This window comes from Rhinolophus hipposideros, assembly GCF_964194185.1.
Source record: "Rhinolophus hipposideros genome assembly, chromosome: 11".
Lineage (NCBI taxonomy): Eukaryota > Metazoa > Chordata > Mammalia > Chiroptera > Rhinolophidae > Rhinolophus > Rhinolophus hipposideros.
In genome coordinates this window covers 59,598,581-59,623,194 of record NC_138057.1, presented here as the reverse complement: position 1 = coordinate 59,623,194, position 24,614 = coordinate 59,598,581, and the positions used below count along the sequence as shown (strand labels likewise).

Below are 24,614 nucleotides of genomic sequence, written 5' to 3'. Positions count from 1 at the left end.
GAGAGAGCAAACTTTGTGAAAGAATAAAGATTCCTGGTTTTCTCCCCATTACTCTATCTTTTCACCTATATTTAATACATATTTAGAGTCCCCAAAATGTTTTTTAAAAAAATTTGATAAAATCTAAGGATAAAAATCCGGAGCTCAGTATAGTTTATACCAACTCACTAGGACATCTTCAGCCATTCATCAGCTTGTGGTTTCCACTGTCCTTTTACCAACTGCTCAAAATTTGTGATAATGCTACCACCTGCACCTAAAAATAAGAAAATAAAACAAGAATATTTAGCCAAATGTTCTAGAGAAAATATTTGCAATAAAGCCATAATTTTATCTCCTGACTTAAATTCCAAGAGGATCCCCCAAATATAATTTTGGGGAACAAGAAAAAAAGTTGCTTTGTACATTTATAGCACTGACATTACTGTAATTCTTCCCTTTTACCAGCATGGCAACTGTCTATTGTATTGTAATTAAGGTTAAAATTGGTTAGAGGTTTGTTTCAGACCTGAAAAATAAAATCCTCTGCTTTGTCATTTCCTTCCTTCATATTAGTTTTAGATGTAATATACTATAAGAAGAGATTGGAGAAATTTACTCAATTCCTACATATAAAAGAACTCAACAATAAAAGTAAGTGATGCAAAGTAAACATGAATCCATAATCAATCATATTTATCATTTCCAGTTATTTAGGATGAAAAAAAAAAAAACAGAGCAAATTTTTCCCCCATACACCACATAATTTCTTACGTAAACTAATTTTATTTATGGTGGTATTATACCTTAATTATAAATCCCTCTGGTTCTGGGGCTGCTAATCAAACCAATCATAAAAGTTTTATGACAGTCAGGCTCAAAATAATGGCTGATGGCTAATAGTAGTGAAAAGTGCTAGTTTTGAGTTAACTTTACTAGCCAACAGAAAGAAGGCTTCCATCCTCCAAAAAGACTATCATTAAAGTATGTAGTCCCTATTAATGTAACTAGAGAAATGTTCAGTAGTCATAATATACCAATAACAGAATATTTATATGAACACATACTGTTAATATTACCTCGGGCCCATCCAATAGCTATCATGACTATCCAGCCATTTTTGTAATAGCTATTAGCATGTGTGACACCACCTACTATTTTCCAAGTTCTGGTCACTTCCTTCATTCCTGCAGCCAAGAGTTGAACAGGTAGGAAAGAATAGCCCTGCGAAACGAGGTCACATGGGCAAAAAAAAATAATATACCTGCAATTAAAATTTAAATATTTTAATACATAAATGGAATCAGAAGACTAGAAATAAAAATCCAGCATATTAGCAATAACTATCTGGCAAAACACAACAAACATATAAACATGAACATAAAATCCATATAAACATGAAATTTGACTTCAAAATCACAAATTGGGCGAAGTAGATTTTTTTAATCACATGAATCACATATAATAGTCTGCCCAAAAGTCATGATCAGAGAAGAATTTCATCTTGGTTAGACTTCTGAATACCTAACTATGTGGAAAGTATTTATTATACTAATCTCCTAATTTGTGTTGATAGTCTTTGATAATAATTTGTGAGTGCTGAATCCACTAACAAAATAAAGCAAATACATAATCACTTCTAGGGAAAAGACTTCTCAAGATAGACTTTTTCCTCTGGAAAAAGGAATGAGAAAAGGGCCTTCGGTAGCTGAGCATGGGCTCCATTTCAACCCCACTAACATCTTCACCTGTGCTCCTTTGTGCAGTACATAAACTGTAACCTATACAAAGTTCTCAAGGAGAGAGATTTGTATTAAGGAGACACATATTTTCACACAGCTGAAAGAATATACATAGCTTGTTCTTCCATTTAGTTGAGTAAGCTTAAGTTTTAACCAATTAAATTGTGATATTAGTTTGAAAATAATTCACTCATCCTCAGGTGAATTCGTTTTTTTTTTTTTGAAGCTTCATTTGTTCTAAGCATCTGTTCAAACAGTTTAGCAGTAGTGTTAAATTGGAAAACACACTACTTCCCCGCCCCCATCCCTAAAATACTATCTGGCAGATAATATTGTGCTTAAAGCAGAACGTGTCTTCTTTCTAATGGAGTGATGTGGCAGATACTGCATGAAAGAAGTATTATGTTTCTTCTAAAAGAAGTTGTTAATCTTACTGGAATTCATGATTCATAAAGTAATAATTCCCAAAAGTATTCATGGAATATGAAATCTATTTGCCAAAATACTGCTTCACAGACCCATTACAAGACGCAATGGTTTGTTCAGCCTGAGGTACTCTTTCCTCTTTGTCTCCACTTACCAATTCCTTCCTATTATTTAAGTTCCCACTCAAATACTAGTATACACTGACTCTGGGAGTTTTGTTTTATTTAATATTCTCAGTTCAGAAAAAATGTTCCTATGCCTCAACATAGTTCTTTATTATACATTTTTCTTTATAACATATAAAGGCTGCAATGCTCATAATAAATTATAATAGTCCTTAGATGGCAAGAATCATTCATCTTGTCCCTTCACTCAGTATGATGAAAAGCAGTCCTGAATTAAATCATTTATTTACAATTAATCTGGAGACAAAATACAAAATATTTATCAAAGAATCAGTTGATAATTAAAAGAGCTTGAGAAAAAGAAATAAATTATCTGATAGTAAAAAGCTTTATGAAAATGACTGGTAGATTTAAAAATTTTTTCATGTTCATTATAATATTTTCAAAGCCTCTATATAATTTTTTCTTTAAGTAACAGATTTCCAGGAAGTCGGTTGGGTACTGGGGGGGCAAGGGGGAATGAGTTTCACTTAAATAAACAATTTTAAAATGTATTTTTAAATAAAATAAAAATATTTTGGTATCCACTGTAAATTAGATTAAGAAAGGGAGACTTGGTTTCAAAAGTAAAACAAACAACAAAAAGAACACAAATGACTCCATTTTCATTCTCTACACTGAGACTATCTACAAACAATAGGTAAAAACCTATACTATTACAAAAGCAATCTTGGACTTTTTATATTCAACTATGTGACATTATGGCATACGATCTAAAAGTTGTAATTATCCCTATTTTTTAATAATTATTCTATTTAATAAGCTATTTCTAAAGTAGACCTATAATAAGCTAATATTTTTAAACAGTTTTGTTTCAAGTGTTAAATAGTCACAGGGCAAAAGAACAATGCTTTATGGTGCTCAGTAGACTTACAAGTAAATATATCAGACCAATGACTCCCTAACCAACCATTCCTTCTCTATAACACAAGTTTAGCTTTTTTTTCTTTAAATAAATTTTATTGGGAAATATTGGGGAACAGTGTGTTTCTCCAGGGCCCATCAGCTCCAAGTCATTGTCCTTTAATCTAGTTGTGGAGGGCACAGCTCAGCTCCAAGTCCAGTTGCTGTTTTCAATCTTTAGTTGCAGGGGACACAGCCCACCATCCCATGCAGGAATTGAACCAGCAACCTTGTCGTTAAGAGCTTGTGCTCTAACCGAGCCATCCGGCCGTGCCGCAAGTTAGCTTTTTAAAATTCCTTTAATGAATCACTCAACCAACACTCATTAAGCAATCTTCATGTCCCTCCTTCTGTAAAAATTATCATTTCACCTTTAACTAAAATTGTTACACCTAAGGAATCTTAATTTATAAAGCACCTAAAGAAAACATATCAGAAAAGAAGAAATGGAATCTATTAGACAAGAAATTGAATGAGAAGTCAATTGACTTCTCATACACTTTTTAAGTCACTTAGGTTAATCAAGAGGAAAAAAATGACACAGAATAGTGCTAAATAACAGAAGTTAGTCTAAAATAGGATACAGACAGGACGCTAAGCCACTGATAAATGAAAGCTAAACCAGTTTAGTTAGGAAAGATAAAAGTAGAAATTAGGTTAATACTAAGAGTTGAGGAGAAAGAAGCTTCCTATGGTTAGTCACTGAGAACTGTTTTCACTCTATTAATTCCACTCCTCTATCAAAGACAGTATTACTTAACTAAGCCAAAACAAAACTATTCACTAAATACAGTTCACATTAGTCCAATATGACAGCTTTGCTCTTACTACCCCCACAAATAACATTATATGCTTTGAAAAAAAACTATTGCAAGATGACAGACCTGTAAACCTATACCTATTATTGTATTTTTCCTCATAAAAATGCACTCAATTATACAAATATGCATTATATAACAGATACTTGGAAATTTAAGGAAAACAAACTGGGATACAAAAATCAATACAAAGAAAAATTACAAAATATTTATTTCCTTCAGAAAGTTTTCAAAAATAAAAATCCTACAAAAGTGGACACTGCCTTCCAAACAGTTGTTTCCCTTTGCCAGTAGATGGTGCTAATCTCCAGATGTGAGCATTTCAAATGATTGTACTAAAAATGACCTTTCTAGTAAGTGCGCTCACAGAATCCCTTAGTTTAGCTTGCTTGAGTTTAACGTACATTCCAAACATATTTTTCTTTCAAATTAAAATCAGATGAGCAAAGATTACAAATATGTTCTCAACATTTAAACTTTAAAAAAGAAAGTAGTAAAATATACTGTTTTAAGCAAGTATCATTTTTTTTATATTGTCTGTGAGAACAGAGACGACATTTGTATTTCCAGAGTCCAAAACAATCTACAACATAAGTGTAGACTAAAGGACTAGATATCCTAGGTTTGAAGTCTGGCTCCAACCACCAAATATCTGTGATACCTTCGGTGTTATTTAACCCTTCTGGCCTCAGTTACATCATCTATTAAATGAGAATAAAATAGTACCTACTTTACAGGGTTCTTGTGAGATAATATATGTACCTAGAAAAGTGTCTGGGACATAATAAATACTACATCAGTGGTTTCCATTGTTTTGTAAAGACCAAGAAAACTCAAACCAGTAAAAATGCTCATCAGAAGAATAAATAAAATATAGACATCATAAATAATGAATTATATACCAGTGAGAGGGAATGTACTACATACAAAAACACAGATAAATCTTAGTATCATAATATTGAGTGAAAAAGACAAGTCCCAGAGAACTACATACAATCATGTGTCACTCAACGATGGGGATACATTCTAAAGAAAAGCATAAATGAATGAACTAATCAGAAACAGTCTCTAGAAACATAGAGGAAAAACTGAGGGTTGCTGGGGGTGGGGGACAAGGGGGAAGGTGAGGGGATTAGAAAGCACAATTGGTAACCACAAGATTGCCACGGGGAACTGACGAAAGTCAATTTGGGGAATGTAATCAATAACGTCTTAAAGATTTTGTAGGGTATCAGATGGATACTTGTCTCATTAGGGAGACCACCTCAGGGATGATGTAGATGCCTGATCACTGCACTGTACACCTGAAGCTGAAGCTGAACAATGATGAATGTCAGCTATAACTTTATACATATACATATATGTGTGTATGTGTGTGTGTGTATGTATGTATATATATACTTACAAGAAGTGAAGTACAGCATTAGGAATAGACAGTGGAAATGTAATGGCTGTATGCGATGTCAGAGGGGTAGTAGATGGAGGGAGGAGGGTTATCACTGCGTGAGGGCTATAAATGATAACTTTCTAATTATTCCATTGTTTTGTACACCTGAAATTAAAAAAAAAATGTGTAGCTACTAAAAAGAACATACCACATATGTAAGAATACTGACCCAGAATGAATACCATCAAGGTATATTTAATTTAAAGTACTAGATTTTAATGGAAAAAAATATTTTGGGCACCTAGAAAAAAAGAATTACGTGACTTATAAGGGGAAGAAAATTAAATGATCGTCAGACTTTTCACAGGAATGCTTTATGGCACAAGAAAATGGAGTAACATACTTAAAATACTCAAAGATAGAAAAGTATGATCCAATCGATTTTATATATGTAGACAGTAAAACTCACTTTCAAGTACAAAAGACACAAACTTATCAGCATGTGAGAATTCAGTTCCTGAAGAATCTACTATAGAATAAGCTTCAGACAACCCAAATTACTAGCGAGACAAAGACATAAGGATTGATGATAAGCAGTAACTATACAGTTAGCTATAAAATTAAGACTGAATGAGGATTAAGAAGAGTGTATAGTATGTAATAGCTGTCACTAGGACAGTGGAGTACATCTATTTTAAAAATGGGAAGAGAATGAAAAGTGTACATACAAAAAGAAATTGATGTTTTCAGTAATCATATCAGTGGTAGTACTAGTACCATTAATCCAAAATTATTGTGTATTGTGTGCATAATAGAGGAAAAAAATAAGTGAGTAATGTTGGAATACTCTAATGCTATCATATCTTATGCCCTTCAGAACCAAAATTCTTTCTTTTTTTAAAGATTTTTATTGGGGAAGGAAAACAGGACTTTATTGGGGAACAGTGTGTACTTCCAGGACTTTTTTCCAAGTTAAGTTGTTGTCCTTTCAATCTTAGTTGTGAAAGATGCCGTTCAGCATGGTCCAGTTGCCGTTGCTAGTTGCAGGGGACACAACCCACCATCCCTTGGTGAACTTGTGGTTGAGAGGATGCACTCCAACCAACTGAGCCATCCAGGAGCTCAGCGACAGCTCAGCTCAAGGTGCCATGTTCAATTTTAGTTGCAGGGGGCGCTGCCCACCATCTCCTGCGGGACTCGGAGGAATTGAACTGGCAACCTTGTGGTTGAGAGCCCGTGCTCCAACCAACTGAGCCATCCGGAAGGCAGCTCAGCTCAAGATGCTGTGTTCAATCTTAGTTGCAGGGGGCGGAGCCCACCACCCCTTGAGGGACTCAAGGAATTGAACTGGCAACCTTGTGGTTGAGAGCCCACTGGCCCATGTGGGAATTGAACCTGCAGCCTTTGGAGTTAGGAGCATGGAGCTCTAACCACCTGTGCCACCGGGCCGGCCCCAAATTTTTTTTTTTTTTTATTGGGGAAGGGGTGCAGGACTTTACTGGGGAACAGTGTGTACTTCCAGGCCTTTTTTCCAAGTCAAGTTGTTGTCCTTTCAATCTTAGTTGTGGAGGGTGCCGTTCAGCTTCAAGTTGTTGTTCTTTCAGGGACTAGAGGAGTTGAATCGGCAACCTTGTGGTTGAGAGCCCACTGGCCCATGTGGGAATCGAACCAGCAGCCTTCGGAGTTAGGAACATGGAGCTCTAAAGCCACCCGGCCAGCCCCAAAATTCTTAATGTGGAAGAAAAAAGATACATATGTAACAAAGAAAGCTCTATGGTCTTGTATTTGATTTATACATTCCAATATGAACTCATGAGTTATTTTATCCTCATTGTTTCCTAGCTCTGTACACTGAAAAGGCTTAGAAACAACAATCAATCCAGTAAGAATAAACATCTCATACTACAGTCTCGAAATGCTATTTCTCACTAAAAACAAAACAAAACAAAACAAAAACTTACTAGAGAAATGAGTAATTCTATAAGAAAAATATGAGATTAATCTTATAGTAAGCATCAAGGAAGCTAATCAAAGCCTCAGGAGCAATCTGAAGAAGTTTCTACTAGCCAAAAATGGAACAATTTGAGCTTCAACGAAAACAATAACTGCAATTTATTGAAACCATGAAATATGCTTAAATCCATGGGTTCATATTAAAAAAAAAAAAAGTGGTCACCTTTGGAGAACGGCAGAGGACCAATTCATTATCCTGAAAACCAGTAAATAAAGGGGAAAATATCAGGTATTTATCCTGCCTTTCCTAGATGAACTGTACAAATGGGTAACCAAATAATAGATGATTAGTGGGAATTATAATTTATAATACTATCCCAACTAATACAAAAGAAGAAAAGATAATATTAGACTATTAAAATTTTGCAATTCCCAATTAATATAGTCAGTAAGTGTAAAAGAGTGCTAATGTCAATATAAAGAAAACTAATCAGACATTTTGGGTCTCTTACGATCTTACTAAACAGATCTAACCTGAATCTGAATTGGATTCTGGATACATCTGCCAATTTTTAGGAAATACAAAGAACAGAGGAACATAATGATACGCATCATGAGTATGCAATTAGCAACCTCCAGACTATGAAAAACTCTACATGGCAAATGGCTCTGGTTCTTCAAGAGATAAATTATAAGGGAAAGAAACGAATGGAGGTGGAACCTATAAAATAAAAGAGATTTAAGAGACATCAAATTTTTTAATGGGCATGACTAAATTATAGTGTCTATGGATGAACACATGGATGACAAAATAAAAATATGCAATGGTGATTATCAAGGCAGCGGAGGGCTCAGTTGGTTAGAGCGTTAGAGCGGAACTCTTAACAGGGTTGCCAGTTCGATTGTCACGTGGGCCATTAATCTGTGCCTCCACAACTAGATTGAAGGACAACGATTGGATCTGATGGGCCCTGGAAAAACACTGTTCCCCAGTATTCCACAATAAAATAAAATAATTTTTTTAAAAAAAGAAAGAAGTGATTATCATAGAAGTTAGGATAATGGTTTGCTACTGTAATGGTTATTTAAGGTAGGAAGGGGTTGTAATTGGAATGAGACACAACAGAAGGCTCTTCTAGGATGGAGGGCAAAGCTCTGTCGACTTCAGCAGTGGTTATAATGACATACCTTACAATAATTCATTAGACCATGTATTTGTTTTTTGTGGTTTTCTGAATTTTCACTTTATAATTTAAAGACGTTTTAAGTGGAAATTTTTTCTTAATTTAAATGATGGAGACACGAGTTTTTATTATATCATAACTCTTTATACTTTTCACATATTTTACGTTCTTTTGTACCCAGTCAATATTAATTGAAATGTTTTAATTTAAAAAAACATATTGTTTATAGTGAAAATTCCTCTTAACAAGCTCACAGTGCTGAGTTGAAATCCAGATTCTGCCATTTACTAACCCTCTCAGCCTCAATTTCCTATTACCGTGTTTCCCCGAAAGTAAGACCTTGCTGGACCATAATCTCTAATGCATCTTTTGGAGCAACATTAATATAAGACCCAGTATTATCCTATACTATATTATATTATATTATATTATATTATATTATATTATATTATATTATATTATACCCGGTGTTATATTACATTACATTATATAAGACTGGTCCTATAGAAAAAGACCAGGTCTTAATTTTTGCTCCAAAAGACACATTAGAGCTGATGGTCCGGTTAGGGAAACACGGTATGTAAAAGGGGGATAATAAAAGATCTGAGGTTAACAAATAATTAAATATTATATTACTAAACCTCTCTAAAAATGCATTTCTCATTTTCCATTTCTAACATACCTTTTAGTTTAAACCAAGGAAGCATATGTTTATAGAAAAACAAGTTTATTTCACTTAAGGGATCAACTAATCAACACCTGAAATTTGTTGCTACTCAAAATTACAGAAATCCCTTAGAAAACACAGCAGCCCATTCCTTTAGCAATGTATTTACTGAACCTAGAAAGTACTTGGTACATGGTTAATAAAACAAAGGCCCTGCTCTGATGGGCTGTTATTCTAGCGGAGTGAGACAAACTAACATGAAAAGAAATGAACAGATAATATGTCAGGTAGTAATCAGTCTGAGAAGAATGAAGAAGGATGATGTGAGAGTCACGGCAGAGGAGGTGCTATTTCAGTCAGGGACAACCTCTCTGAAAAAATATGGCCCTTCTGGGCAAAAATCATTATAGAAAGAAGACAGCAAGCACAAAGGCACTGAAGTAGGAGGACATCTCAAGTGCTCAAGAAACGGCAAAGCCAATGTGGCTGCGCAGACTGTGCAGGAGAAGAGTGGGAAGACATCACATCAAAGAGAGTGGGAGGGAAGATTCTGTAGTATTTACAGGCCACGTTAAGTGTTTTGGATTTTGTTCTTAGCAAGATAAATTATTGAGCATAGGAGTAGTATGTTCTAACTTATTTTGAAATAATCACTCTGTCTGCTATGTGAGGAACAGACTCGGGATAATGAAAAAATCAACTAGACCACTTAGGAAGCTACTGCAACTGTCCATGCAAGAAACAGTGGTAAAAAAAAAAGAAAAAGAAAAAAAAAAGAAACAGTGGTAATTAGTACGTAGGAGTCGAAGTGGAAGTCATGGAAAGTGTCAGATTCTGGATATTCTTCTTTTTATATAGATTCAGCATCTGAAACACATTTAAAAATTCTCCAAAATGCTAATAATTTTTATAGAAATAAAAGTCCTTGAGGAAGTCTTTCAAAACACATAGCAACTGGAAGAGTATATGCTTAATGGTTAAACTACTGTAATTAATGGTTAAACAAATCTATGAGAGACAGTGGCTATTAAGTGTCAAGCCTCTAAAGTCAAACTTTCTAATTTTGATCCTGGTTAAACACTTACTGAAAATGAAAATTTCAGCCAAGTTTCTCTATGCCTCAATTTTATCATTTGTCGGATGGGAATAATTTAATTATTATAGCTACCTCATAGAACTCCTGTGATTAAATATAAAAAATGAATATAAAGAATTTCGAGGCCATATGGTAACAACTCAATAAATATTAGCTATCAAATTTATTATTCTACTCCTACTAGTTTCCACTGCCATAGGTTCTCACTATGACTTTTTCCTGTTGCTACTACTATTTATAATATTCCCTTTTATGACTAGTTACATATTAATTTAAAAGATATCACAATAAAAATGAATTTTAAGTATAACATGTTTCTAACATGTTATAAATTTCATTGATATGGTTTTTAATCAAAAGCAGTGTTCGCTTTATATATAACAAAGCACTCCGATCTGTATTACACTTATTTAAAATTTGATGAATCTATCCTCTTAAGAATAACTACATTTGATTTTCAAGAATTCAAAGCAATTTCTACTAACATTTCTTCTGCTCTTGAAAACTAAATTCAAAACAAATTAATGTTAAATCTCACAAGGCGCTGAAAAATCCCACAAAGAGTATGACAAGAACAATTACTGTACGTGAATCATAATCACTTGGACTTTTTGTGTAGTTGCTCACATTCTGGATTTTATCCTGTAATGTATCTGCGTGTATGGGTTAGGTTCACAAGATAAACTGTTTGCGGCCAAATATTTGATGCCCTTTCATACTTTGAAATGCTTCCACTAAAGATACAGAAGACAATGGTAAGAATGATTGCCTCTGTGAGAGGATGAGGAAGAAGAGTGGAAAGAGACAGACTTCACACTTAAAAACTTTGGGATTATTTGGGTCCCTTCCCTTGCACATGCATTAACTTTTAAAGGACATAAAATGTTTTTTTAAAGAAAAATATTTCACTTACTAATAATTTATAAAACAATTGTTAAAACATTCATCATAATGGCAGCTTACCAGATTGAAGATGCCAGTAATATATTAGTGTTGTTTGAAAGAAACCTCAATGGAGGCTCCGCAAGCAGTACACAGGATAAAATTCCCCCACCAAAGCAGTGGAGCATAGCAGTAAACCAACTTGAAAAAGGATTCTTCCATGCCTCTGCCACTGCTCCTGAAATGGTAAAATAAAAATACAGTCTGAGATAGCTGTATATTAAAAAGTCCCAAGGTACCACTGGCACTAAAGAAATAAACTTAGTTTCGTAATTTTCTGTAACTTATCATTACTCATACTTGGTCACAATGATCATAAACGGTATCTTTTGTTCTTTATTTAAGTCAAGACTAGAAACATTTTGTTAAGACATGGGTGAGTTGGGGCACCTTTAAAACACTCTGTTCAGGCTCTTATTGCCAATTTTCCTAATAGCTGATTATTATAAACAATCTCCCCACCTACTGTTTTGTTTCATTCCCAACCGAGTCGATATGTTAAAGAGATGTACTAAGAAAAATTTATAATCTTAAGTACTTTTAAAAATAAAAGCTGAAATAAACTAAGCTTTAAACATAACAGACTAGAAACAGAATAAAAAAATAAAACCAAAGGTGGAAAGTTGATGAGGAACAGATACTTACATCATCTCAAAATGCCTCCTAACAAATTACTTATTAATTACAGAGGGAAATAATACTTTAAAGTGCAGAAGGCCTTGCAGACTTCACTACAAACAAACATCAGATGACTCCTGATACAATGTTCTAAGAACACATCATTACTTCTGTGCTATTTCTACCAAAAATGTATAACTTGAACTAATCTAATCAGATACACCAAAATTGAGGGCTATTCTGAGAAAGAAAAAAAATACCTGGCCTATACTTTAATGTCAAAGTCAAGAAACACAAAAAAGATTGATAAAATGTTCCAGATTAAATGACATTAAAAAGAAAACAACTAAATGCAATGCACATCCTAGATCATATCCTAGAATGGAAAAGACCAATAAAACAGATCATTGCTCAGCAAGTCTGAGAAAAGGGTGGAGAAGTGAAGAATGAAAATAATTCATAACATCAGAAGAAGAAAAAATAATTTTAGAGTTTTTAATTATAGGAAAACAGCATATATTTAATCTGAAAAAGGTGAACATGTAGTTGAAATGGGCAATTTTCTAAGAAACTATAAATTAGCAAAATTCCCTTAAGAACAGATAGAAATCTGAACATACAAATAACTATGGAAAAAAACTACAAGGCAGTCAGTCAAACATCTATCTTAAGAAAACTGCTAGGGGCGGCCAGATGGCTCAGTTGATTAGAGAGCAAGCTCTCAACAACAAGGTTGCCGGTTCAATTCCCACATGGTGGTGGGCTGCTCCCCCTGCAACTAAAGATTGAAAATGGCAACTGGACTTGGAGCTGAGCTGAGCCCTCCACAACTAAATTGAAGGACAACGACTTGGAGCTGATGGGCCCTGGAGAAACACACTGTTCTGCAATATTCCCCCAATAAATCTTTAAGAAAAAACAACAACAGCTTTAAAAAAAAAAAAGACTGCTAGACTCGGGTAAATGAATTGGAAAACATTCACCAAATAATTTTGGATTGCTCATTTTTATGCTATTATAACCATTACAGAGTTTAGCAAAGGAGAAAAACTTAAATCATTCTATGAGATTACATAACAACAACATCAAAAATTATAAAGAAATGAAAAGCAGAGAATGAGAGAGGAAGGAGGAAGGGAAAGTGATAGGGAGGAAGGAAAACAGGGAGGGAGAGAGGAAGAAAGCAAAAAGGAAAAAGATACTACAATTCTTATCAGTTAATAATTTCATAATTTTCTGTAATTTATTATTACTCATACTCAATCACGATCATCATAAGCCATATCTTTTGTTCTTTATATAAGTCAAGACTAGAAACATTTTGTTAAGACATGGGTGATTTGGGGCACCTTTAAAATACTCTGTTCAGGCTCTTAGTACCAGTTTTCCTAGTAGATGGTTATTATAAACAATCTCCCCACCTACTGTTTCCATTCATGCCCAACCTCGTCGATATGTTAAAGAGATGTATTAAGAAAATTTCTATATAACTTATATAGTACAATGCACAAATACATTAATTACAAATTAAAATCAGTAGTTTTCTGAAAGGGTAATAAATCATGACCAAATACATTTTATCCAAAGAATTTAAGGAAGGTTCAAGCTTCACAAATTCATTAAAATCATTCACTAAATTAACAAATTATTATGATCGCTCCTTTAGTCATACAGTAAAAAGTCACTTGATAAAATTCAACACTTCTTAAAAAAAAAAAAATCCAGCAATTTATCAACAGAAAGAAAAGTACTTAACCTGAATAAATCCATGAAGGAAAAAGATTTACAAATGTGATTTCATGAAAATTTAAACCTTCTCTATGACAAGACTGGGATAAAATGTTTTTCGATCTACATAAGGCAAATTCCAACAAATCAACAGAAGAAGACAACAAAGAGAATAGAAAAACGGGCAAGTCACAAAGCAGGAACTATAAATGACTAATAAACATATCAAAAAAAAGTCAACTCAGTAATCTAGGAAAAACAAAATAAGACAAGATGTTATTTCACACACATTCATTTAGCAAAATAAAAATTAAGGTGAAAAACAAAATGGACAAAGGTGTGAAGAAATTCATATACTCTTGTGAAAGTATAAACAAGTAAAACTATTTGGAAGAACAATTTAGCAATATCAATTAAAATTTAAAATATAAAATTGACTCAAATGTCCAAGAAGCTTCATGCAAGAATATTAAAGCAGTGTTGTTTATAATGCTGTGGAAAAAATGAAATACATCTAAATGACAATCATCAGAGAAACAGTTAACAAACCATGATCACTTGTACTACGGAATACTATACAGGAGCAATTCAAGAGTGTGGTAGATCAATGTCAACATGAGAAGATCCCCAAGACATGCTGTTATTAAATACAAAGAACCAAATACCGTGTTTCCCCAAAAATAAGACCTATTCTGACAATCAGCTCTAATGCATCTTTTGGAGCAAAAATTAATATAAGACTCAGTCTTATTTTACTGTAAGACCGAGTCACATATGACATGATATGATATGATATGATATGATATGATATGATATGATATGATATGATATGATACCAGGTCTAATACTAATTTTTGCTCCAAAAGACGCAATTAGAGCTGATTATCTGGCTAGGTCTTATTTTCGGGGAAACATAGTACAATCATGTTGAACAATATTACAGCATGGAATCATTTATGCACAAAAATACAAACACTGTACATTTCTACAGGTATATACATAAACATGAAATGCCCAAAAAGGGTCTGTAATACACCAAAATATTAACTCTTTATTATCTCTTGAGAAAAGCTTGGGATTAGCGAAGATGGTCAAAGGGGCTTTAAATTTATTTAATTATATTATTTCATTGTCTTTGGGTTTTTCAAAATAAAATGTTCATTTATTAATTGTATAATTAAATAAAAATTTAACAAATTATGTCACATCCAATCTGATGAATACAATGCATTATTCAAAAGAATGTAGCAGCTGTACATGCATTGGCATGACAAAAAAGAAAACCATATGTATTTCAACAAGATACACAGTAAGAATCATTTTGGGGTGGAAATCAGAAAACTATGTATTTCTACAGGCAGACACACATGCAGGTACTGCACAAAACTAGGTCTGCAATAATACACGCCCAAGCTGTTAACTACTGTTAACAGTTGTTAACAGTCCTTTCTTTGGGAAAGGACTATTTATACACAACAACAACAAAAACTATGCAAATGTGTGTGTGAATTCAGGAGACTAACATCATCATACTTGTATTAACATGGGAATTCATCTATATGTGCTTGGGGGGAAAAAAGAAAGATAAAAATTTAAATAGTGCAACCCACCATTCCACACAACAAAATGTGCCCGGAAGTGAACATGAGTTGGCAGATGTGAATTTTCTGTGGTGTACACATCCTGTCAAGTGAAGTGATGTCAAGCTTTAATGACATACATCTGGTGACAACTCAAGAAATGGTGACCTGTTCCAATCTGGAAGACAAATTAGTTATGAAAAACTTACTAAAAAACAGGATGTCAATCTCCAGTGTCGCAATTCCCCCTATACCTAAGAATTTTCAAGAGTTATTTTGATGATACATGGCCATGCTGTCTTGAGAGCCAAACCTCTAGTAAGATGTCATACCATTATCTCTAATACATATATATTGTTATCTATCTAAGTACATGTATAGGCACTGCTCAGGATTGGCCCAGAGTGGTGACTGATTACAACACTGATCAGTCAGCACAGAAGATGATCATGATCTTTTCTTTTGGTCAGTGGACACTAGCAGCCACAAAGAGTCATCCTTATGTCGAAAGGCAACACAGAGTGCTTAAGAGTAGGGACTGTAGAGCTTAATTGCACAGGTATAAATCCTGGCTCCAGTACTAGTCTTTGTGTCAACTCAACAACTTAATTGTTTGCTGTCCCATATCATACAAGGGTTTCATGATTTAAAGGAGCACATAGAGTTTCACATATCAAAAAATATGGTGTTTAAATAAAAAAAAAATTTATTACGATAAAAGACACATTGGCATTAATCCCCCTCAAAATACCCCCCCCCTTGCTTCGAACACACTTATCCCATAATTCTTGTCACTTTCTGAAGCAGTTCTGGAAGTCCTTTTTAATGAGTGTCTTTAGTTGCACTGTTATACACATATATATACATACACATACGCACACACGCATACACACACACAAACACACTGTATTACAATTGTATTAGTTTTACAATAATACAAGTGAGAGAGGCTGCTGTGATTTCATTATCAGTTTTGTGACCTTTTTGTAGGCCCTCTAATCTCTCTTGGCTTAAATTTCACCTTTCATAAAATGGGAATAATACATAATTTATAGGGTTTAAGATGAGAGAATATACATAAAAACATATATTAGTACCTAGTACATGGCAGACACTGTTGATTTATCTGCCGAATGGATTGATCATTGACAGCAGAGAAAAGAGGTAGGCAAAATGCAACCCTGGGGCTGCTTCTGATTCAATTCTCTGAGCCCAAGATATGATTCTTCTGAGTTCTTATTGCAAGGCTGGGATGAGAACAGCACATCATGGCACTGAAAAAGTATTCATAACCCCAACAGTCTTAAATCATGAAACTAAGATTTTATTAGATTTTTAAAAAAAGGAAAAGAACATAGTTGAAAGAAGAGTCTCCCTCACATCAGTCCTTTTGCCTAATTATCAAGATTATGTCCCCCGGAAAAATTTCTCTAACTCCAATAAGCCTTTCTATAATATTCTCTTCAGAACACACACTACGGTAACACATTTTACAGTGTTATCTTATAAGGCAATCTTACGACAAAGTTCTCTGGTTGTTATATTCCTTTGTATGTATCATACTGGTACCAGAATTAGTTTAATGTGAAACTGATCTATGAAAATAAAGAAAGTTAACCAGAACAGCTTGTATATCTTTAGAGCATATAAATAATACTTGGTAGGAAAAAGTAGTTTATATGATATTTTTAATTTCTACTCAATTTTATAAAAAGATGTATTCTTTAGTTAAGGAACAAGATGTGTTAATTAGGATGCATTATTTTATTTGTAACACACTGACATTTAAAAGAGAAAAAAAAATTGTCTGTCCTACCTTGAGTTAAAGCTCGAACTCCAGATGTTAAATATTTTTAAATTGCGTATTAGTGAACTTTTGCCCTAGTCTTTCCCCTTTATAGATTTATCTCCTTAAAAAGAAGAGAAAAATTAACAACAAAATCTGATATACCTCAAGTATGCTTCTCATCAAAACAATTTAAAAAAACAATTTAAAAAAGAATCATGTAAGCAACAGAGGCTTAGGCACAATAGATTAAAAAAGTTTTTGGATTAGATTTGAATCATAGTGGGCCAAGAAAATCCACAACCCATCTGTGATGATTTCCCTAGTTCCTTAATGTATAACCAGAATAGACATATTTGGCAACTGGCACAAACTCCATATTGATTCTTGAATCCATGAAATGAGGATCATTATGGTAGGAGTGGTCAAGGACAAGCCCCTAGAGTTTCTTCTCACCAAGATTTTTTTTTTTTAAGGAAGGCACAGTTCCCAGTGGCCCCTGCGGGGATTGAACCAGTGACCTTGGTGTTATTACCACCATGCTCTAACCAACTGAGCTAACCGGCCACCCCCTCACCAAGATATTTTTTAAAAGCAATACCACAGAGACAGGTGCCATAACCAAAAACAAAAGGTGAAACAATGGTGATAGCTATCACGTGCCATGTAACTTGCCTGTTTGGTCTATACATGAGACAAATGGATTTAGAGAATGACTGTGATTATCATAAATGTAGACAGGTAGTGACTCCAGTTGCAGCACTATTTTTATTGGAACAAATCAACATAACCCCTGTAACCAGGTAAGCAAATGCTTTTTTCTCCACACTAATTTGCAAAGAATCCCAGAGACACTTTGCTTTTACCTGGCAAGGTTAAGAGTATACTATCAGTCTTGCCTCAGGTCTATGTCAACTCTTCTGCTCTCCAACAAAGTCCACAAAGATTTTGAGCATATTAAGACTTCACACTGGCTCACTACACTAGAAACATTATATTCACTGTGTATACTGGCAGGAAGTGGCCAGTACTTTACATATCTTAATATGACACATGCAAACCAAAAAATGGGAAGTTCAACTCCAGGTTTCTGTTACCAGTCAGAGTCCAGTCAAGAAACAGAAAACAGTTATTTTAACAGAAAGAGTTTAATATAAAGAAGTAGTTAAAAAATAAATTAAAAAATTAAGTAACTACGATAGGTAGGAAATTGTTGAAAAGATAAAAAGTAATTACTATAGTATAATAGAGGTATCAACTGCAGAAAGCAGTTACCACGGCTGGGGGAACAAAGGATAAGCTGAAATTATTAAAAGTTAGAAGCTTGGAAGAAGAGCTCTTTAGAGCCAAAACTGAAACTCCTGACGAGGGGAGACTGCTCAGCTGGTGTCCTGGTTCAGCTCACTCATTGCATATCCCAAGCTACCCAGTTAGTAAGAGAGTCTGAACTAAACACTAGTCTCCTAACTTTATGAGCTCTTTCTACCACACCACACTCCGTGACCAATATATATCAGGTCACTCAAATATTCTAATTTTCCTTTCAACTAAAAAACATGAAAAACAATTTAAGTAAGATTTTCTAAACACACAGAAATAAATTATGGACTGTATTTCTGAGGCATCCTTTTCCATCCCAACACTGGGCAGAACCTTTAAAAGCATCATATAACAAAGGGGGCCTTGGGAGTATCATGAATGTTCTATTTTTATCTGGATAGATGCTCACTGTGAAAATTCACTGAGCTGTACATTTATGATTTTGGACTTTTCTGTACGTTTTTATATGAATATTCACAAAGATAGCCAAACTATGTTGCCACTTTTCTGGAATCCCCACTATTGAAAATTTTTTGATTTATTAATCCTTTCATCTCCCATAAGTTAGAGGAAGGAACAATGCCAAACTTTACAACTAGATTTAATTCCTGAAAGCAAAGTAGAAACTGATTGATGACATGGAAATGACAGAAATCCTGGGAGAAAATAGTCAATAACCAGAAAATATCAAATGACAACTTATTGAGAAATTGCTAAATATTGAGAAACCAGGAACATTAAATGAACCTGCAAAGAGAGCACAGAATAGCTGAAAACTTTGGAATCAGCCCAAAAATTAGTTCTGTAACAACCACGCAACTTAAGGAAGGCATTTTGTTCCTCTAAGATTATTCCTCATTTACAAAATGAGTTCAGTAATAGCTATCTTAAAGGGATGTGTGAGGATTAGAATTACAATACTGAAATGTTTTGCATGTATCTGAAATGAATGAATATTATTATTGTGTAGAGAAGGTAGTGCAACCTTTTGTGACACAATCGAAAAAAAATGACGACAACAGCCCAGTTGAATTTCTTCAGGACTCTAACAGTATCTTTCGTCTTGTTATCCTCAATGTCTAATATAATGCTTGATATGCAACAGTTTCAATGAATATTTGCTTAATTGAACTATGTTTGATTTCAGAGAGGCTAGTAAAATAGTGGTGGGAAAATTAAGAGTAAAATAATAGATCCTATGTGTTAAAATCAAGTAGAAATAATTGTAGATTCAATTTTCAGGAAGTATTACAAAAATAGCAGTTGAATATGAATATGGGATTGAAGAAATGTGTTTATTTTAATGAAGATTTAAATAAAAAAAAGAGAGAAAACAGATGAAAAATGTAAACCTTTGTTAAAATGGTTTCTAATAGCTTCCAAAGCCCAGGAAAATAGAAACCAAACAAAATAAAACAAAAACCGATACACTACTAGCCAAAACTAAAAACTAAAGAAAATCAGATACCAAGGTTCAGGAGGAATTAAAGTTAATTATAAAATAAATGGAGGTAAATTAAGAAATAAAAAACTATCTAATTTATTAAACACCTTGATATCTGTGCTTACGAAGCACAAGTCACCTGGAAAAGGAAAGGGGAGGAAGCATCAGCTTTCCTGGGATGTGAAGGCCTACAACTTGAACCAAACAAAAAAGGATGTTATCCTTATCCACACCACAGAGAGTTAATCCACCTATACCCGTTGCCTCCACTAGCATTTAAGATCTAGGCAAAGACTACAAATCATAAAATGTAAATGGTAGGAAAGTGGGGAGTAAGGTATTGGCAGTGGTAGAGTACATTCCAAAAATGACAATCTCAAGTAGTAACACACCTGAGAGGATTAAAATACGAAGAACCCTGGTAGCAGCACATCGGTGAACTGCAGTTGTACTGTACTGTAGATCTGAGTTTTATAGACTCAGTCACAGGGGATAGGAAAAAGTTTCCAATTTTAACTAAAAATTTATGTAATGTATTAGCAAATCAAAATCCTTATTGAATTAAAATAATACATCAAACAAGCAGAGTTTATTCCAAGAATGTAAAGATGAGTCATTTTTTTAAACGTATTACATTTCATTTTAAATAGGAAAAATATGATCAACTCAATAGACACAGAAGTGGAAATACAAATGGCCTATAAATGTAAGAAGTACAAACTCATTAGTAACTATGTTTTCTGATCATTAGAATGACCATATTTAAGATTGATAAAAAGCCAGTACTGCAGAAGGCAGTCTAACACACTTCTGTTAAGAGCTTAAATAGATATACTCTTTGGTGTGAACTCTATCCCTTGTACCTGTCTATAAGTAGTGGCACTAGAATATAAAATATTTTCCACACCATGTACAATACTGTAATAGCATTCAATTAGTCCAATGGTTCTCAAATTTTTTGGTCTCAAGACTTCTCTCCTCAGGACTCCTTAAAAACTAGTGAGCAGATGAATGGTTGCCTGGGGCTGGGGAAGGGCTGACTACAAAAGGGCAGGTGAGAATCTGGGATGGGTGATAAACTGACCTGTACCTTGATTGTGGTGGTGGTTACATGACTGTATGTGTTTGTGCAAGACAGTAGAATTTTATATTAAAAACGGTGAATATAAGTAAATTAAACCTTTAAAAAGCCTGACTAAAAGATGTCTCGGGCCGGCCCGGTGGCTCAGGCGGTTAGAGCTCCATGCTCCTGAGTCCGAAGGCTGCAGGTTCGATTGCCACATGGGCAGTGGGCTCTCAACCGAAGGTTGTAGGTTCAATTCCTTGAGTCCCGCAATGGATGGTGGGCTCTGGCCCCTGCAACTAAGATTGAACACAGTACCTTGAGATGAGCTGCCTTCCGGATGGCTCAGTTGGTTGGAGCACGGGCTCTCAACCACTAGGTTGCCAGTTCAATTCCCCGAGTCCCCGCAAGGGATGGTGGGCTGTGCCCCCTGCAACTAGAAACGGCAACTGGATCTGGAGCTGAGCTGCGCCCTCCACAACTAAGACTGAAAGGACAACAACTTGAAGCTTAACGGCACCGTCCACAACTAAGATTGAAAGAACAACAACTTGACTTGGAAAAAAAAAAGGCCTGGAAGTACATACTGTTCCCCAATAAAGTCCTGTTCCCTTTCCCCAATAAAAACTTAAAAAAAAAAAAAAAGATGTCTCAAAGACCCCAAAGATCTTTTGCTTATGTGGGTTTCATGCATCAACATTTACAATATTAGAAATTATAAATGGAAAAATTTTTTAAGTTTTTTATGTATTCATTTTGAAAATAAGTGCACTAAATGTAAACATAAATAATGTATTCATTATGAAAATAACTATCTTCCAAAGCAAAAACCACTTAATGAGAAAAGGCAAGTTTTATATTTTAGTATTATGTTTCCCCGAAAATAAGACCTAGCCAATCAGCTCTAATGCATCTTTTGGAGCAAAAATTAACATAAGACCTGGTATTATATTATATCACATTACATTACATTACATTATATTATATTATATTATACTATATTAGTTATATTATCTCAGCCTTATATTAATTTTTGCTCCAAAAGACGCATTAGAGCTGATTGTCCGGCTAGGTCTTATTTTCGGGGAAACACGATAAATCTCTTTAAGATCTGGCTTCAAATAGAAGACAGACGGATTCTTGTATCTGCTTCTGTATTCAATCTGTTATAGTATCACTGGTCATGTAGCCTCTGGAAAATTCCATTGTCCACTTGCAGGAAAATGAGTGTGAAAAAGACAAATAACATCTGCACATTATTATGAAAATAATTTTGACCTGCAAATAAGTGTTAGGAACCCCAGGGGTTCCCGGGCCACACTTTGAGGACCTCTAATTTAGTCTACACAAGAAAATATCAACTACTGAATATGGCATAATAAGAAAATGTACTTCTTTTCCAATCAAGGAAGTAGCATCTTACGCACATGGCCTGTACTGATTTAATACAGTAATATTCCCCTTATCCAAATCAAAACTTCTGCCAAACAGTGATTTAGACTGGGCTACAAACGTCAATGTAAATGAAAAACGTTTCTGAGGTACAAGCGTTTAAAAAACCAGTAGTCCATAAGAGGTACAGCATCATTCTCAAGCCCTCAACTCATCGACTCTGTAGGACAAGGCAGCTTAAAGGCAGCAACAACACACAGAAAGTAGACAAAATAAATGCTGGAACTCACAGAAAGAGACCATCGATAAAACAAAGAGACAGGTAAAGTAACTGCAAAAGTAAAGCAATATGGGAGCAAACGTATCCTGCATGTAAAATACAAGAAAAATACAAATATTGCTCCTCGATCCTAACTCCAAATGCTGTATTAAGACTACATCCCCATTCTACAGATAGTGAAACTATGCCAAATGACTCACTCTTGTACAAGGTCACTCATATGACCGAAAACAGGAACCCAGTCTCTTCTCAACAATCATTTTGTCTAACAGGCAAAGCAAGGTAGTAGCACCCTGCCATAAAGGGAATATAGATAGATATACGTGGGAGACATTGCGGGTTCAGTTTCAGACCAACACAATACAACGAGTATGGCAGTACAAAGAGTGGTAATCTTTTTGCCTGCGGGGAGGTCCTGCCTTCAATTGTGTGTGTGTGTGTGTATGTGTGTGTGTGTGTGTGTGTGTGTGTGTGTTAAAAAGCCCACATCTGTAAAGCCAAGTAAAGCAAAGAGCAGTAAACCGAGGTACGCCTGGCTGGTGTGCCTACCTGAGGCTTGTTAAGTGTTCATAGAACTTTCATACTGGAGCGCAGTCCGTCACTATTAATTACCCCAGGCGACTATGTCAGACTTGCTACCTCTGGCAGCGTTGTCCCCAGGTGACTTTTAAATACTTTCCGAGGGAGTGGTAGCACCACCAGGAGACCACGCAAATGCTGGGCGGGCAAGCGGCAGCACCTCCCGGTCACCTGTCCGGGAAGTCCTCCCCGCGACTGTCAGGCCAACCCCACGGGTTGCGGACCCCAGGTCGCGCCTCCTTCGCCGAGTACCTGAGCCACCTCCTTTCCCCGCCTCAGTTTCCCCATCTGTACTGGAGTGGTCGGTGGAGCCGACTCTCGGCGCTCCTTCGACTCGCTTGTAGGACTTTGTAGGACAGAAGCAGCTCCGCCGCTCACCCAGTCCTAGCGGTCCTGACCATGAAGCGCAGACCTTGAGGGGGCCAGTCCGCAGCGCCCCGCACTCACCTGGCTGACACTTCAGCGCCATCACTGATACCAAGTAGTGGGCGATGTCAAAAAAGGGGAACATGGACGTGCGAGAAAAGGCAAGGGTCAGCTCTTCCCACGGAGAATCCATGACTACGACCTACCACGGCGACCGAAGCAGCCGGGGCGACGGGTTCCCGGCTGGCGCGGGGAGAGTTGGGGGAGGGGCAGCCGCGGCCGCGCGCTTTTCTGCGCGCCCTCGAGGAGCCCTGCGCGTGCGCCCTGGCATCCGCCGGCGCGGAGGGGCGGGACCGCGAATCCCGGGAGCCAAAGGCGGGCGGGTAGTGGGCGGATGGGCGGGGTTAGAGGGGTCCCGCGGTTTCGCACGGCTGGACCTGTTCTCCTAATAAGGGTCTGACATCTCGGTGCTGGGATCTGTGCCAGACCTGGAAGCATTGGCAGATGACGAAAACATAAATAATGAATAAAAATACATTATTAATGTTAACATTTAGTGCATTGATTACTTTTAAACTGAATAAAGAACTATTTTAAAATTTTGTTACAATTTCTAATATGCTAACTATAGATACATGTAACCCACATAAAAGCTTTGTGGAGTCAAGAAATTTTATGTAAGCTTTTCTAAAGATTTAATTTACATACATTATATTCATCCGTTTTCATATAAAGTCCTGTGATTTTGGACAAACATACGCAGTCTAAAGGGGAGACCCTCAGAGTCGGATTTATTTCTGAATTGATTTCATTCGCCTATATTTCTCCAGCAACTACAGTGTTCAAGTCACACCGTGACTTATTGGAAACACAAAAAAGAATACTATTAATATCCTGCCCTCAAGAAACTTGTATTGTCCCAAGAGAAATTTAAAAAGTTTTTTAAAGGACGCACATAATTTGTACAAAGCAGGTAGTAAGAAGTATAGGCCATGCTAGGGCAGTTTGGAGGAGAGGAAGATTATTTCATGGAAGGGGTAAGGTAAACTGTCCTGTAAAAACTAGGTGAGAGGTGGAGGAGTTATTTTGGCTAAACTATAAAGTGAGAAATGAGGTTGGAAAAGAAGTCCTTGAAAGGCAGACCATAAATCAGGAGATTTGGCTCCAGAGTCTAAG

The 24,614-nt window shown here is 35.5% G+C and overlaps 1 protein-coding gene across 4 annotated transcripts in view; it reads right to left on the bottom strand.

The window, feature by feature from the left end:
* Nucleotides 1-23,741, bottom strand: part of TMEM38B (transmembrane protein 38B) — a 44,611-nt gene extending 20,870 nt beyond the window's left edge. For 2 of the 4 annotated variants that reach the window (XM_081066151.1, XM_081066152.1), the window contains exons 1-4: nucleotides 23,520-23,741; nucleotides 11,304-11,460; nucleotides 1,059-1,243; nucleotides 169-256 (exon numbers count right to left, since the gene is read on the bottom strand). In XM_081066151.1, the coding sequence (XP_080922277.1) occupies nucleotides 169-256; nucleotides 1,059-1,243; nucleotides 11,304-11,460; nucleotides 23,520-23,631 (542 nt within the window). In that variant the 5' untranslated portion in view covers nucleotides 23,632-23,741. Of the gene's footprint in view, nucleotides 1-168; nucleotides 257-1,058; nucleotides 1,244-11,303; nucleotides 11,461-15,238; nucleotides 15,387-23,042; nucleotides 23,137-23,519 lie in introns of those variants that run through there. The other 2 variants (XM_081066154.1, XM_081066153.1) reach the window with 2 other exon arrangements.
* Nucleotides 23,742-24,614: the final 873 nt, after the last annotated feature.